Source organism: Anabrus simplex, chromosome 9 (assembly GCF_040414725.1).
Source record: "Anabrus simplex isolate iqAnaSimp1 chromosome 9, ASM4041472v1, whole genome shotgun sequence".
Lineage (NCBI taxonomy): Eukaryota > Metazoa > Arthropoda > Insecta > Orthoptera > Tettigoniidae > Anabrus > Anabrus simplex.
This window is the reverse complement of record NC_090273.1, coordinates 11,845,330-11,863,006: the sequence shown is the minus strand read 5'-3', so window position 1 is coordinate 11,863,006 and position 17,677 is coordinate 11,845,330. Positions and strand designations below refer to the sequence as shown.

The window sequence follows — 17,677 nt, the reverse complement described above, 5'->3', positions numbered from 1 at the left end:
TTCTTCTTTCTAATGTCCTTTCTAGTATTTTAACTACCTGCGATGTAAGTGTGATTCCTCTACAGTTACCACAAACTTTCTTGTCCCCTTTCTTAAACAATGGTATTATTATGTGATTTTTCCAGTCTTCTGGTACACATTTGTGTTTCCACATACACTCTAGTAGTTGGTATAACCATTGCATTTAACAGTTCAAGCAGCCTTTATCGATGATGATGATGATTATGCTTGTTGTTTAAAGGAGCCAGATATCTACGTCACCAGCCCCTAATGATAGGAAATGTAATGAAATTTAAAAGTTCAAAATCATCCACTGACCAGAATAAAAAATGTGATGATGAATGAATGGATAGATGGATTTGAATTTAAAACAGTCAGTGGATCCAACCCAGAAACTATCATAAACAATAGTATTGCTGACTAAGAGACCACTTCTAATGCACAATCCTGAATCAATGATGCTTGTTGTCTAAAGAGGCCCAAAATCCAGGTCAACAGCCCCTCATAATGGTACTTATCGCTAGTAAAGTAGAACCATGATATTTGTCATGTTGCGGTACTAATAAAAATTTGCGTACGCTCGCAGTGTTCCACACATGACGGTACTACTCACAAGTATTGTACGCCGCACAGGTAACTCAGACCTATGGTGTTTCTCACATAAAGGCACCACTCATAGGCAACACATACCCATGGTGTTCCTCACCTAGGTGTATTCCCGTTGTGTTCCTCATATAGGCAATGCCCAGACCCGTGGTGCTTCTCACAATGGTACTAATCACGGGTACTGGAAACCCACAGTGAACCACTCTCTGCTGCTACTAATCACAAACCTATTGTGTACCTAATATAGAGGTACTACTCGCAAGTAAAGGCGACCCATGGTGTTCCCCGCGTGATGGTACTAATCACAAGTAGTTTCATGGTTCTAATACAATCACCCCTTCGTCGCCCCTTAAGACAGGCAGGGGATACCGTGGGTGTATTCTTCGTCTGCGTCCCCCACCCACAGGGGGTGCAGCCTTCATCATTTCCACACTGATTTCATCCATCAGTGTTGCTTTTTGCATCTTCATCTTTTATACCACTAACTCCACCTCCAGCATTGTTATATCATTCTCTGTTGTTCAGTCCTCGCACTGTTTTGCTTCTATCTCCCTACAATTGTTCACATTCAACAGCTTGTCAAAATACCCCTTCCATCTTCTCTTTATCTCTTCTGGAAGTGTTAACAATTCCCCATCTTAGTTTTTCACTAGCTTTGTTATAACTCTTTGTGTCCTCTTACTTCCTATTAGTCCATACAACATCATTTTACTGCCACTTACTGTACATCAACTTCCATTTTTTGTGTACATTCTTCCCAACTCTTCTCATCTACTTCTGCCACCTTCTTACATCTCCTTTTGCTGTTGAGATACTTCCTTTTGCTTTCTTCTGTTTGATCTCGGTTCCAATCTCGCCAAGCCGTCATTTTTTCTTTCATCGCTTTTCTCACTTCCTCATTCCAGCACGGTGTCTCCTTTTCTTTCACTCTTGTAAATGTCCTGCCACAAACACTCTCTGCTGCACTAACAAATGCATTTTTTTTAAATTGGCCCAGTCCTCTACTACATTTTCCACTTCAATAACTGGAATTTGTTTCTTCAATCTCTCCTGAAGATCTTCCTATACAATGAATATTGAATTTTCACGACCGCATTGTAATCGAAACAGACTTTCAATGTATTAGGTCGTGTTACGTACATGATTTCGCGTCGGTTGAGGTTGTGGGTTCGGATCCCACTGGTGTCCGGCTGGCCATTTTTGTTCTGTTCTGTACTTGCATCCCTTCAACACGTACTACATGTATGTAACACGTTGAAAGTCTGTTTCGATCTTCCTATACATTTTTGTCCTTGAATTTCCACACTTTTATTTTACTTACTTTCTCTTATTCCCCTTAGTTTTGCCCTTTTTCCCAACTGTAATTTTTCCTCCACAACTCTATGGTCCCCATCAAATGCTTCTCCTGGTAAAGCCTCACATCCATCAACTTCCTGTGATTTGTCCTTTGCACCAAAAAGTAGTCAATTACTGATTTTGTTCTTCTGTCACCCCACTAATAATTTTCCTGCTGTTTTTCTTTTGAAACCATGTATTCCCCACGATCAGTCCATTCCTTTCCGAGAAGTCCACTAGTTCCTTTCCTTTAAGATTCTTTTTCCCATATCCATACGGTCCAATGATTTCTTCCTTGTCTATCGTTTCCGACCTGTCTCCCATAATAACCACTTCCACATCTGAAATTTCTCTTTCTACTTTCTCCAAGAATCCTTCAATATCTTCTTCCCTGTTTCCCATCTGTGGTGCATACACTTGTATGAAGTCCATCACTTCATTCTTCATCTTTAGTCTAATCTTCATTATTCTGTCACTCACAAATTCTACCACTTGAACATACTCCTCCAATTGCTTCAAAATGATTAGTCCCACTCAGTTTATTGCCTCCTGGCAACCACTCCGGTATAATGTGCAACCTTTCCTCAATTTCTTTCTTCCTTTACCTTTCTATTTTACTTCTACTCAGCCACATCATTTCCACCTTCTCCTTCTCCATGAAGTCTACTGCTTCCTCTGCCTTTCCTGTCAGGGTCATAAGATGTACTATTCCTATCTTAAATGATCTTAATGTTGGTTGCTGGTCGCCCATTTCTCACAGTTCCCCCAGTACTCTGAGAACTGCACTTCGCCTGCAGGGGACGGCCTAACCTTTTTCGATGCTGATTTACTAGTACCATATCATGTATACACTATTATGACGATGGGGTCACCTCTCCCAAAGGCATTTTATACCTACTGCCAGGTGTCATTCTAGGCCGCTCCACTGGAGTACAAACGCTACAAGTTTCCCTCTTCCACAATCGATGCCGTATCGAAGTCCACCTTCGGTGCCGCTGATGCCGTTGAGACTTCTTTTTCTATGAAATTCTTATCTTCTTTTTTACTATGTTTTTAATTGGAGTATCATATCAGTCATTAATTTCACCTAGAAAAATCATTCTTCCGCATTGACTCCAAGCGCAAGCTTGTTTTACGTAACAGTATTTTCTACTAAGTGTGTTACTGCATATTGTTAATTATTCAGAGAGTTTTCTCCGATTCAGACAGAAAAAAAAAAAAAAAAAAAAACAGAGGATTGGACATCATGCCAGAAAGATTCCCTCTGCGCCAATGTTGAACTTTTTATCTTCTAGAACTCAATAGAAGCATTTGGATTTCACTTTAAAACCAGCATATTACGATTTTAAATGTGCAATTTTAGAATATTCGTCAAACGGAGCTCATTTTTATTCAATTTTACAATAATTGTATGATAAATATTCATATAGTTTAATTATACGTGACTTAATTCCAAAGATTTTATTTGTCACTGACAAACATAACATTGTTACATCTATAACAGTTCATAGATTCACCATTTTATGTGCATCATTCCATCACATACTCAATCCATTCTTTTATATTTCATTCCACCGTGTTATTATGTTTTAAGACTTTGGCATATACATATGTATCTTGGCTAGGCTGATGATGGCCCATGCAGTGTCAAAACTAGTACCTCGTAACTTCTTGTAATGTTTTTGTAAACATCGCAATTTATATAAAGTAGGTGGATTAAACCTTGTATTTATTTTATATGTAATCGTAATTCAATACGGAACCAATAATGAAGTTTATAACCTTGAATTGTGTGCTCTATCCAAGAGTGCTTAAGAATGGAGATCCTGTATGTAACAAAAAACCCATTTTACAGGAGCGTGAAAAAAACTGTCCTATGGTTGAAAATTAAAAACAAAATTGTGCCAATGAATTTAATTTGATAATCATATTGATAAGTACAAAAATAATTTTGTTCTAAGATTTTTTTATTCTGTGCTTACGAAGTATTGGTAGTAAGTTATGTAGTATACAAGACACAAAATAGAGGTGTTTGTCATTTTAAGCAATTCTATGGGATATTTTGATACCTGGTCTCCACAGAATGGTTCAGAGGCTTCATATAGTCACAACAAAAAATTGAACAATATTTTTTTTAAATCGCACATGAGGTCTTCATTCTTAAGCAATGATATGCATATCTGGAGTCAGGGTAGCATAGAAAATGGTTTAAATATCTTCAGGAGTAAATATGAGATAAAATTAACAACATATAAAGCATCCAAGTCCTACTTAGAATAGCACTGCTTGCAAGTCAAGATACCACAGCATATTTTGAAAATCACCATCAAGTCAACAAACAATGGAACCCAGGATGTAGGACATAAAATATACTAAATTCTCTCCTGGTAGAACATCAATATATAAAATGAAAGACTGAGTACAGAATATTAATATAAATCTGCTGAATACTAGAGGCTACAGCTACAAACCTGTTTCACTGAACAAAATGTTACAGATGTTCTAAATTAGGTCTTAAAAGTAGAAAGAAATGCTGCAAACAACAAACCTGCCAGGACCATACCTAGTACAATGATGGTCGACCAAGAGAGAGACACTGTTCAGGCCATCCTCGGTCATGGTGTTGTGATACGGACACAAGTGCTTCTGGTACTCCACAGCCTGACACAGCAAGGTGTACAGTCTAGAAAACATTTAATAACAGGCAATACTTTCAGATGGCGTCATGCAATTTCGACAATTTAACAACAAGGAACCTACTGTCAAACATTATCTAAATACAGAGAGTCAACACTCATGCTCAGCTTTATTATGTCCAATAGACAGACTGAAAGTGTATAGACGTAGTTCAGGCCCACACACATCAACGTGTGAGAATGCAGCAGTCAAATGGACAATTTTTTTTTCCTAGTACCGATACAGTGAGATCCAAAACAATACCAACAATGTTTAGTATGGTGTATGGAACACCAAGCTGATCACATTTCAAGAAAGGACCCATGTCCGCAAACTCATGGTCTGAATGCAGTGAGGTGTCAAAATTTGACAACAACTTCGGATGTGGTCATGGGCAAGTGTTCCATATTTAGTGAAGAAACCTCCAGCAAGAACATAACATTGTGCGTTCAATTGTCGACCACCAACCTGCTTGCAGTGCCTACATCCGTGGTGCACTCTTTTGTTTGGGGTACGGGACTTGTGTTCAATCAAAAGATGATCTTATCACACGAATCTACGCAGTGAGCGACATACTAAGCGCACAACCGCACACTCTGACCAGGAGCACCAATCCCAGCACCTTCGATGTCGGCTCTATAATCACGTTGGAGGTCGACAATTCCAACCCCTTTTGTAATTTCTTAATGCATGATGTGATCCTTATGTGTAAATGGTAGAGGTGTCTTGACGAAATATGGAATGTATGTCTCGTCACCAAATTTTAATACACCGCAGCACCAAAATCTTGTACCGTATTTCCCAGCATAATCGTCGCACTTTTTATACAAAAATTTTTGAAAAAAAGAAGGGTGCGACCATTATACGAAGAATTTTTAATACCAGTATTTGTATTACTCAATAAATTTATTTATAACTAAATTGTATTTGATACAAATTTAAGATGCATGTAATACTCGCGTTTATACATCAAAATAATTGAAATAGTCTAAAACAAAATTCATAATTATTCGCAACAATTCGGTGAACGTTTTTCCAACCTGAAAATAAAAATGAACGTATTAAGTTAGTTGTCATTAATCTGAGTATTAAAGTTAAAATATTTCACTTGCAAAAATTATCGCTTTGTTGTTAAATCCGGACTTACTGGTGCACAATTTATTCCAAATTTTCTGTGTCGCTATCGCAGGTTTCGGTACCTGATGCGCCGTCCTCGCCGCTGTTAATACCAGTATCAGATTCTTCGTCTCTGTGCCACACTGTGTCATCTTCGGATCCTCCTAGTGCATTCGAAATCCCAGTCCTTTTGAAGCTCTTGGAGACTAGTTCACATGGTATAAGATCCCAACTCTTCATCACCCACAAGCATAACAAGTCCAAGGGTGGATGCCTGATATTTCCAGCGGGCGTCAATTTCTGATCGCTGCTCATCATCCACTCGTTGCAAAATCGACATAAGTGGTCTTTAAAGGGTTCATTAATACATACGACTAGTGACTGCAAAGCAGATGTTAGGCCACCAGCAATGACTATCTGCTGTGTCTTATTTTTACTGAGAAGTTGCTTCACTTCGTTCACGAGGTGACCTCGGAAACTATATAAAACAAGCAGAGCTGGTTGTTTTAGTAGTGCACCGGGTCTTCTATCCCACACAGTTTTAACCCAGTCCAGCATGAGTTCTACGTCCATCCAACCCTTTGGTTGCACTCGTACATGAATTCCACGGGGAAACTGTATATTCTTAGGCATCGTTTTCTTCTTGAAAATGATGTAAGGCGGCAACTTTCTTCCGTCAGCTGTAATGGCTAGCATTGCCGTGCATCGAAACTTCTCACTACAGCTGGTTTTCATTAATACACTCCGTGATCCTTTTAGCGCAATAGTGCTGTTGCGAGGCATATCAAAAAAGATTGGAGTCTGATCGGCATTACCGATTTGAGAAAGCAAGTACGAAGTTTCCTTACGCAAACGCATGACAAATCAGTGAAAATTTACAATCTTGTCCGTGTAATCAGCAGGCAACTTTTGGCTTAGTGTTGTTCTCCTTCGCACTGACAGAATGTGCCGTCGCATGAACCCCTTAATCCACCCAAGACTCGCCTTAAATTGAGTTATGTTGTGTTTGTGCGCTACCTCCCGTCCCTTAATTTGTAACATTTCATATGATATACTGCAGCTATTGCTACGTATTTCATTGATGTACATAAACACTTCTTCGTCAATTATAGGAACTTTCCCTGTTTTAGGACCTCTAAACGCGCGTCTAGAAGGGTTTGCGCTTTTTAGCTTGTTTTTTAATTTCCGCCAGTCACGCACCAACTTTTCACTCACTGAACATTTTCTTCCTGCAGCTCTGTTCCCGTGCTGTTCAACGAACGCTTAGCTTGAAGCCGCAGAATAGTTTCTATATTTACCCATAATCGCTTATAAATGCTTCACACGTTAATGTTTTGCAATATAAATGACTTTCCGTAATTGTTCACTATGAAAACAAATTATTTCCACAAACACCCCAAACACAAATTAAAAACTGAAATTCTCATGCACACATGTCTATAGTAATCATGTCAGTCACAAAAAAATAAATGCATCTATGATCTGTCCATTCCAGAGCAGCCATACTGTTAGGCAGCAAGGAAGCATGCAGCAATTTGTTATCAGTTGAGCTCGTTGGTTGCGACACAGTAGTGCGCTTGCGCAAAGCTCGCAAACCGGAGCACGGACGTCGTCATACAATGCTCTAGCTAGCGCGGTGTAGATCTAGGTACTGTAGTTGACCGTGTTCCGAGACGTCAGTAACAAACATTAATTTTTTCAATTTCTTTTAAACATACGGTAATTAGGTTTATATTTCTTCCCAGTTATTGATGATTTTACATTACATTACTGACGAGTTTATAAAATAAAACTTTAATACCATTGGATAATAATTATCTTGACTGCTTGGGTAAAAGTTTTCATCCCATGCCCAGACACTTATGACGTAGTAGTAAAATAAGAGTCTAGCGATGACAACTGAGACATCGTAAATAATTCGGCTGACCGTGAGCTGAATAATTCCGTGGAAATCTGCGTTATCGTCTTGGATTTCACTTCGTGCGCAATAATGCAGAAGCCGGCCCCATGGTGTAGGGGTAGCATGCCTGCCTCTTACACTGAGGCCCCGGGTTCAATTCACGACCAGGTCAGGGAATTTTACCTGTATCTGAGGGCTGGTTCGAGGTCCACTCAACCTATGTGATTACAATTGAGGAGCAATCTGACGGTGAGATGGCGGCCCCGGTCTAGGGAGCCAAGAATAACGGCCGTGAGGATTCGTCATGCTGACCACACAACACCTCGCAATCTGCAGGCCTTCGAGCTGAGCAGCGGTCGCTTGCTAGGCCAAGGTCCTTCAAGATTGTTGCACCGGGGGGCGGGTGGTTGTAATAACGCAGAATTACATCAGACCTCTTGTCTACTAAAAGACAAGTGTGTGTTGGTACCGGTATATCCTGGCAAAGTTGCCGATAAGCGATAACTTACAGCCTTATGTATTTCAAATGAGAATTCATAATATGTAGGTGGTGAATAAATTGTACACTGTCTCGCGACCACGTTTTCAAACTGCCGATAACCTACCGGTAAGCCATACGTCGTACATATACCAGTATTATTTATTTATACGTTGTGCAACATCTCTCAAATGTGACTATGTTGCCAAATTGCCCATAAACCATACACGTATTTAAATTGCGCATTCATGTGTAACTTACATTGCAGTTCCATTTACCTTTTAACCAGATTGGTGAACAAAATTTGGAAGTGCGACGATTATGTGATTAAATGTTTAAAGTCCGATTTTTGTATTGAAAATAAAGGATGCGACGATTACGCGATGGCGAAAATTATGCCCGGAAATAGGGTATTTCTTGAAATACAGCACTCAAAAAAAAGTTGTGCGTATCAAGATTTCACACAGTATATGGCAAGCTGACTCCAGCATGCACTGTACGCCAATGTCCGACACACGTAGCAACACTAAACCCACATCAAATTCCATATTTGTCCAATAGGAAGCAGACAGCCAGTCAGTTTAACATCACTTGTAAGGTTTCCACCCTCATGGTGTAAAGGTCACCGTTATCAACCGTCATTCTCAAAGGGCTGGGATCAAGTCCCGGTACTGCCAGAAATTAAGTTTGGCCAGAGGGTATGTGGTTGAAAAGGTACATGCAGCTCACCCTCACCTCCATTGGGAGTGTGCCCGAAGAGCTGCAACATCTCAGAATGAGGACACGAGTATACTTCACTTTTAAGGTAGGTGGTGCATGAAGCACGTGTAGGGCTGGGGTTAATATGGCAAGAGCAATCACTTTAGCTACGACCGCATTCAAATTGAGACACCGCAGACAAATGTCTCCACTAGTGTTGAAGTGAGAATGATGTCTCCAGAACTTGGAAAAAGGTCGAGACAAACTGTTCTTGAGCTGTGTTTGGTCATGCTTCAGGGTGGGATCATGTTTAATTGAGATAGGCCTCTAACTCCTATATAGGGTAACATGACTGGTCTGAAGACATTCTTCAACCTGCTGCCACTGTAGGCGAAGGCTTTACACTAGTGGATGAAAACGCTCTGCCCACTGAACCAGAGTGGTCAGTGAATTATTTGAGACTCATGACATATATATGTCTGGAATATTCTGCGGACATGAACTGTGTTGATACAGGGATGTTGCGAACTGAACAGAGCAATTGCCCACAATTCTAATCCTCTTGCTAACATTCAGCAATTGACTGAAGCTACTATTCATGAGTGGGATAATCTGCCCCAAAACATGTTGTATTCTTTTGCGATGAAAGTATGCCTTGTCACGCTCAAGCACGCTTCAGGGCCTGGGGTGGCTAAACATGGCACAGACTGCCACATAATGAAGGTTAATTTTGTGTTCAAAATCTCACATTACCAACTTTGTGCTTTTCTCGAGTTTCTGTTGTTTTTGTTAGCTGACTGCATGTTGTTTCTCTTTGTATACACCTTTGTAATATGTAACATACGTAGATACATGAAGTAAAATAAAAAGTGCACTAAACCAGAATACAAAAAATACTTTGCATCCCTATCTGTCTGAGTTTCTTTGTAATTAACATATATACTGTGTATGGCAAAACATGGACACATAATAATTACTAGAACAGCAAACGACTTAATTAATTAGCTTAGGTTATATTTATATACAATGTGTACAAATGGTTTCATCAGAATGTTGGCCGGCAGGGGAGGGGAGGTGGTGGTATACAATTTCCAATCACTAGATTGCGTGCCAAAAGCCTGAATTAAATTCCAAACCTCTCCACAGTACTCACAGGAAGTGCGGGCATATGACGCTGTTGATGGTGATTCGTCCGTCGGATGGGGACGTTAAGCCTTGAGCAGACCCCTTGGTGCTATTCAACAGGAGTAGAGTATGGGCCGGAACCAGGTTTCACCCTCTCCCTACTATCATATATCACGTCATTCATTTCATCTCATTAACTCCTCTGATGAGGTTGACGTCAGGAAGGGCATCCGGTCATAAAAACATGCCATGGCAGATTCATCTCCTCTCATACCAGACCCCATAGAGAAACGGGACAAAAAATAACAGTCTCATCAAGCCAGCTTCTTCTTCCACTGCTTTTCCCACGTATGTGGGGTTGCAGGTGCGAATTATGCCGCACATGTGGACTTGAACTTGTTTTACGTCCGGATGCCCTTCCTGACGCTAACCCTATATGAAGGGATGTAATTACTATTGCGTGGTTTGCAGTGTAGTGTGTTGTCCGAGTATGAACAGGAAAGTGTTGGGACAAACACAAACACCCAGTTCCTGGGCCAGGAGAATCACACACAATTAAAACCCCCAACCCGAGCGGGAATCGAACCCGGAACACCTCTGAACCGAAGGTCTCAACGCTGACCATTCAGCCAATGAGTCGGACAGTCTCATCAAGCCAGCTGTGAAAGTCCTGGATAGATCCTCCAAACCTCTCAGTAAACACTCAGGGTTACATGCTTGATAGTATGCGGTATTGTAAGCTGTATGCGGTATGTCGCCACCGTTAGATGTGGGACTCAGGTTTTACCCACTTCAGCAGCCAGAACTCAGATCTGCTATGGTTCTTTCAAATTTCAAAGATGTCTATACTCTTTTTGGTAAGGGCTAAAGGATCAGAGATAATAACTAGGTGATCAGAGTTTCAAGCACCAAGCCTGATCCACTTCGAAATGAACTTCTATCATCTTCACGGCTAGCTTCCACGAGAGATTTTTGTATTTTCATCTCCAATTCCAGTCCTGGTGTCTGAGCAATTATGGATTCTAGCAGTACTTTTTCCATGCTTTTATGTAGAACTATTTTTCTTTGAATGTTGGGAGGATAGCTGCATTTGATTTAACGTCACACAAACACCTGCAAGTTTTTGGGGATGCTGGAATGGGAAAACACTAGGATTGTAGTCTCAATTAAGATACACCCTCTGCATTTTCCAGATGTACAAAACCATCTTCAGGGCTGCTGGCAGTGAGATTCAAACCCAAAATCTTCCACCCGTATCGCTTAGCCAATTCACTCTAACACAGGTAACATTTCAGCCCTGTTAGCAGTGCTGATCCATAAACTTATATAATGGTTTATTTAGTGAAAAGAAATAACAAGCTACTGTTGGCAAGCACTTGAATACATCAATGTTACAGCTCATCACGTTCAGTGCGGAGCACGTGTCATGGGATGGGGGCTAGGAAACGTGAATTAGAGGTTTCCCCCATGGTAACAAAGACTCTCCTTTTCACCCCGCACATCGTGGAAGTCCAGTCTGCAAGGAGGTTCATCCGTAGCCGGGTTTGCACATTCGCATTCAGTTTCCCGCGTATTTCCTCTCCGCAGTTTTTGTCATTCGTCCTCATTATTTTTGGGATCTTTGAGCAGCAAGACAACTTCATTGCGAGCTAAGACACTGAATTTTCTGTTTATTAATACTTCTGCTTTTGAAATAAATTCCACTACTGCAATGAGTTCAGTGAAAGGGCTGAACTTGTAACTGTCCTTTATTCTTCCATCATATTTATGAGTAACATGAAAGAACTTGTAGTAATCATTTTTGACCGAGTCATGATCCTTATGTTATCATTTTATTTATATTTTGTTCAGATGGCCGACAATGCAGTTCCTTCAACATCACCAGATCCACCCACATAGCTGCCAACACTTAGAAATAAAAAATAGGAAGATTTTTTAATTTTAATTCTTGGATTTAATTTTAATTCATGGATTTCATCACGTATATTGTGGCACGGTCTAAGTGAAAAAAAAGGACAGGATAAAAGGCATACATATCTACAGTTACAATGTGAATTGAACATTAAATTTAAAATCTTAAACTAAAAAAAACATTAACCTTTTCGCTGCTAATATTGTGAGCGACTATCTGAACTCTCCGTGCTGAATTACTTTTTAAAAAAATAATGCCTCAAAATACATGAAAAATATGAAAATTTTGCAAGATATTTTACATGAACTGGCAAAAAATTCGAGAACAGCTTTCAGTTTTATTTTTTTCACAAAAATTAACAACAGAAAAAAATCAGGGTTGTCCATGAGAGCCAAAAATAGAAGCAAAAATACACTTTCCTATAAAAAATTCTATATTCCTATTTCACAAGTGCTAAATTATCACCAAATTGGACAAAGCTCTTTCAACAGTTACAAATATGAGACATTTTAGCTATTTTTCAAATCAGGGTCGTCCATAATAGTCAAAGTACTCACTGGTCATCGCCTTGAATAGATCGGTTATGATTAATTATTTCCTAATGAAAAGCAATCAAAGAACATTTCACTATTACATCAATGTTAAAAATATTAAATTTAAGCCAAAATAAGAAATGTAGTGAAAACACCAAGTTCTCAACTCACCTAATTTACACCAAATTGTTTCACAATTTACAACAGACACTCCAATGTGCCGTCTTCTAAACTTCACTAATGTGTGGTATATTTCGAAGCAGGAGTGAACGCAGAGGGTCACGTCACATTTGATGCACATGTACCGGGTTTCTCGCCTCTTCTTTTCGCCAGTTGTGTTGGAGCAGACATGGCAGCATTCTGTTAGAAATTTCTTCTTTGGAGTAGGTTGTACAGGGGATGGGAAATGTCTCTCCGTCAGTCTGAGTGGTTGGTCACCAGATGTAGGACGTCCTCTTTTACTGGTTTGCCTAGATACGTGGTACCTCTGGATGAGTTCCCTTATGAGCTGTAGCTGGAAATCTACTAGAGATATGTTCTGTCCAGTTTTGACATTGAAGAGGGCATGAGAATTTAGAACAGTGATGTTTCGGTACTATTTCATTGACTTCCACGCACACTCTATAGAACTGATCATCATGTCTGACCGGTCAACAGGACCCATATACCTATTATAGTCAACAACGCAATGGGGTTTCTCTACAGGCAATCTTGTCTGTCTGTCCGTCTTCCCTGTAGGTATCATGTCTGTATGTCGCGGGGTCAGCATACAAACTTCCCTACAATCGAACCACCTGATGGCAATCATGTTATCTGTCGCTTTTGATTCAGTTTGTCCTTTCTTCAATTTTGTAGTAAATTTCAGCATACCCCTCCTATTTTTCCTTACGGTACTACATGTGTTGGTTTTGTTTTTATGTAGGTGATCGTACAGTTGTGGACTTGAATACCAGTTATCTATCTACAATGTATGTCCTTTCTAAAAATAAATGAGGAAATAAATGAGCATCTGCCAGAGAACCAATATGGTTTTAGGAAGGGACGATCTACCCTAAACGCTACTGAACTCCTGCTAAACTGATATTGTAATTGGCTCCAGAGACATAACAAAATTACAGGAAACTGTAAATGACGTCCAAAACTGGTGCTCCGAAAACAAGCTGTTCATAAACATCTCAAAAACAGACACCATGGTGTTCAGGAAAGGAGGGAGAGTACCCGCCTCAGCAGAGACCTTCATTCGGGATAAAAAATTAAAGATAGTATCAGACTTCAAATATTTAGGCATCACCCTGCAATCGAGCGCATATTGTTTCACAAAACATGTCACAGAAAAGGCAACTCAAGCAATGATGGCAATGCATGAAATAAAAGACATTAGATCACTTAGTCTGGAGACAGCAATGTTGCTATTCAGAGTAAAAATTCTTCCAATAATGACTTATGGCATTGAAATTATCTGGACACATTTAACAACGAGGAACTTATCAACCTTGGAAAAGGTGAAAGCGAACTATATAAAGGTGTATCAAAAACGACACGATCTAGACTTGTATATCTCCTCGCAAGGGAATCATTTCTCATAGAAGATCTCAGGACAAGTATGCCACTACCGAACACCGGTGCATCAAAGAAACTGCTAGCAAATCTGACGGAGAAGAGAGAAGAAGTCCAACCAGACTTCTATGGCACAGGGGCAATGATAGATCGCTCGTGGACAAAAGCTAATTTTGAATTAAGACATGTCATTACAAGATTAGCAGTTCACGGTTTTCATCACCTACTCTGCAAATCAAAACACTTCCATGACCTAAGTATAGACTGTGAGTGCAAACTATGTGGAAAAACGTGTGAACAGTACCACATTGAATTCTGTACAAGAAGAACAATGTCTATAAGTGATTATGCAAATATGTAACCCATCAATGTAACCTATATCCTCTGTTATGGCTATTTGGCTGCATTAAATATATTAATGTATGTCCTTTCTGCAAGTACCTTTCAATTAGCGTCAAGACAACTGCACTTGAATACCCCAAATTCACGTTCAGGAATTATTTCTGTAGTTGACCCTGTGTAAACAATAAAATCCAGCACATATCCAGTCTCACAATCACAGATAACAAATGTCTTTATTCCAAATCTGTGTCTCTTAGATGGGATAAACTGTATGAATGAAAGCCTGCCTTTGAAAAGCATCAAACTTCCATCAATGCAAATGTTTTCAAACAAGGTGAACGTTTCTCTGAACTTGTTTCTGAGATGGTCAATTACAGGCTTTATTTTATACAGCCGGCCACCTTCAGGCTGACTGTTGTCATTAAAATGTAACAACCGCAATAATAAGAGATACCCGTCTCTAGACAAGAAATCCGAGAACTGTGGGGTCATTATTAGAGGATCAGTTGACCAGTATTCAAGAATTGTAAGCCATACGCACTGTCACGGCGAAAAAGACGTACAGTTCTTCAGGTGTGGTTTCCCTCCATTTCTGTAGCCTTGAACTTGGAGACGGTGGCATTGTTTGCGTAACAAATACAAAGTACTTGTTTCTTTCAACTGCTATATGCTCCATAATTTCTCGTGAAAAGAAGCACTGAAATACGTCTAAAACCGTTGGTTCATAATAAATCACACTGAATGATATACCCGATGAACCGTCATCAAAACTGTGTATTACAGGACTAAACATCTTACCCATGCGCCATTGAAATAAATCAGGTTCGGAATTAATTCTTTTCCTGGTTTGTGGAGCTGGTACTTGAAGCTCAGCACTATCACTGTCATCACTACCCAAATCACTAATATCTGAGTACTCATCTTCCGATTGAAGGGTATTCACAGCTTCTATAATTTCGAACTCTGAAAGAACGCGCCGTCCGCTACTTGAAGCCATTTTTCAAACCCTGGATACACGTGCTTTGCGGGACGGCCAACCTAGGTGGCGCGTTGAGCTGAATGCATTATTTCAGATATTTGACCGTAGATAGCGTTAAAAAAAACAGTCCCCGTTTTGACTGATGGCCCATTATGATGTAGCTTGTTGCCTCTCAAGTTTGAAAAACAAAGCAAAATCCAAAGGTATATATTTCCTTTTCAGAACTTTAGCTAAATTTACCGACGAGATATCTCGAGCGCAGCAAGGACGTGACGCATTACCACGCCCGAGATCGAGCAAAGCAGTGTAAAGGTTAAAATGGTTACAAGAAAATGTACTTAATCACTCTCATTTATGACACATACATATGAATAATAATAATAATAATAATAATAATAATAATAATAATAATAATAATAATACAGTCGAACCTCGATATCTCGAACCTCCGTTACTAGAATTTACAGTTTCTCGAACTAACTTAGATTTTCCGGCTGTTTTTCCTATTCATCACAAGTATTTATCTCTCTATTCGGTTATACAAATTTCTCGAAGCAAACATTTCCTCCCTTGAAGCAAAAAATGCTCTGTAAGTCGAATTTTGTGCACCATTAACTGTGCAATACGGCATTTGTGGTTTGTGAGGAACAGTTAACAAGTGATGCTGGAAACTAATATGACGGGAACCGAAAAACTCAAACTTCTAGTGTTCAGCAAATCCTCGCCGTTTCTCGGGTGTCAATTACCGGTCACGTACGAAAGCAAGCCCAGAAGTCACGGATGACAAGCTCCATTTACGAAACTCGACTGGTGGTATTGACAAGAAGTTTCAACGTGAAGGGACGAAAGATTAACCGCAATAAACAGAAGAGACTGACGGATTATTTTCCAAACGTGTTAACGGAGCTATATTTCTTGTTTCAGTATTCTAAGTTACTATAATAAGGGTTATAATTAAAATGATGCCGTAAAATAGAGTTTCTTTGTACATTTTTAAGTACCGTTAAACATATTCAGTAAAAGCCCGTAGATACATATGATTCAATTATGTGCTATACCGTACATGCTCAAAAACGGTATTCTCTATATCTCGAAATATCGATAACTCGAAATAAAATTTATCTCCCGAGATGATTCGCAGAATAATTTCCTTTATTAGACTGTAAAATGAACAGAAATTTAATTTTGTTTAATTTTATAGGTGTCTCTGAACACTTGGATATAACGTTTATGTTTTTTGGCCATAACGAGAAGAGAAGAAAATACCAGAAACTGTCGCCGACACAACTCCCTGACATACATTCAACTCGTTAAAAATACAAAGACTAAACAAAAATGCACTGAAATATGCGAAACTAGCACATACAAAAAGATCGGTATGTCTCATATATTATTAACATACGACTTTGACACGGGGAAAAGTACAGAACCACTAGAAAAAACACGTGGCATACAACTCCAACGAAATTATGCACAGAAACTATGTTAATAGTGCACGAACTGCACAATAAGAAACTTCATTCTTTCGTCCCGATTAACTGAATCGCCTCTCTTGCCTGTAGGACGATTGCCATCCCGAATCCCCAGCCGTAAAGAGCACACATGCAGCTGTAGCGAGCAGGAAACACGATACACAGAGGCGACGGACGATACACACACGAAATGAAAATGCTTGAAAATGAGGTTGGGTAAATTACACAAGCACATACGAATTTATCCTTTATCCTAGGGGAAGAATATTGACGTCTGGAGATTATAATGGTCAAAAATACAAAGAAATAAAAATAAATCAGAAAATCGGAAGACGAGTTAAAAAATGGAAAGTTTCCAGTTAAATCGGAAGGGTTGGCAGTTATGCGCCCAATAAATGCAGAAGAAATAACGCCTCGGCAGGTGGCAGCTTTGCAATGACAAAGACTTTATGTCGTCAAATTATATAATAGAGAAGTGTAAATGAATATACTTATGTTTGTAATCATACTTATGCATATGCTTGCTATCCATGGTAAATAACGCACAGTAAACTACCGTTGCGCCTGGCACGTGATCCGCCTGACGACCAGTATTACCTCTCGATTTCAACCACCGTGCGGGTCACGCCCAAGGCGCATGAGTGGGATAAGTCCACAAGTTCAATATAACTTGTCCTACCAACATTCAAAACTCTAATTATTACAAGTTTTAAAGAGTTCCACGCAAATATCTTGCTTAGGTTGGGGCGTATGTCATGTTTAGGGGCCGTAATTTTTGGTAATAACGATATGCAAGAGTTTTTTAAATATCTTCTTTGTTGTCTATGTATGACTTCCCAGGTTCTAAAAATACCGTATTTTGGCAAAATGAACTCGCGGAATATCGCAAAAATTGATTTATTGCATGAATTGCACAAATAATCGTGAAATATACACCACTTGGTGCG

At 39.5% G+C, this 17,677-nt stretch overlaps 1 protein-coding gene across 3 annotated transcripts in view; it reads right to left on the bottom strand.

The window, feature by feature from the left end:
• LOC136881201 (WD repeat-containing protein 26) overlaps positions 1-17,677 on the bottom strand; it is a 158,063-nt gene that overhangs the window by 50,723 nt on the left and 89,663 nt on the right. Inside the window, exon 6 of one of the 3 annotated variants that reach the window (XM_067153909.2) lies at positions 4,490-4,624. The exons of 1 other annotated variant lie outside the window; for it this stretch is intronic. In XM_067153909.2, coding sequence (XP_067010010.2) covers positions 4,490-4,624 — 135 coding nt within the window. The remainder of the gene's footprint in view (positions 1-4,489; positions 4,625-17,677) is intronic. One more of the 3 variants, XM_067153910.2, reaches the window with a different exon arrangement.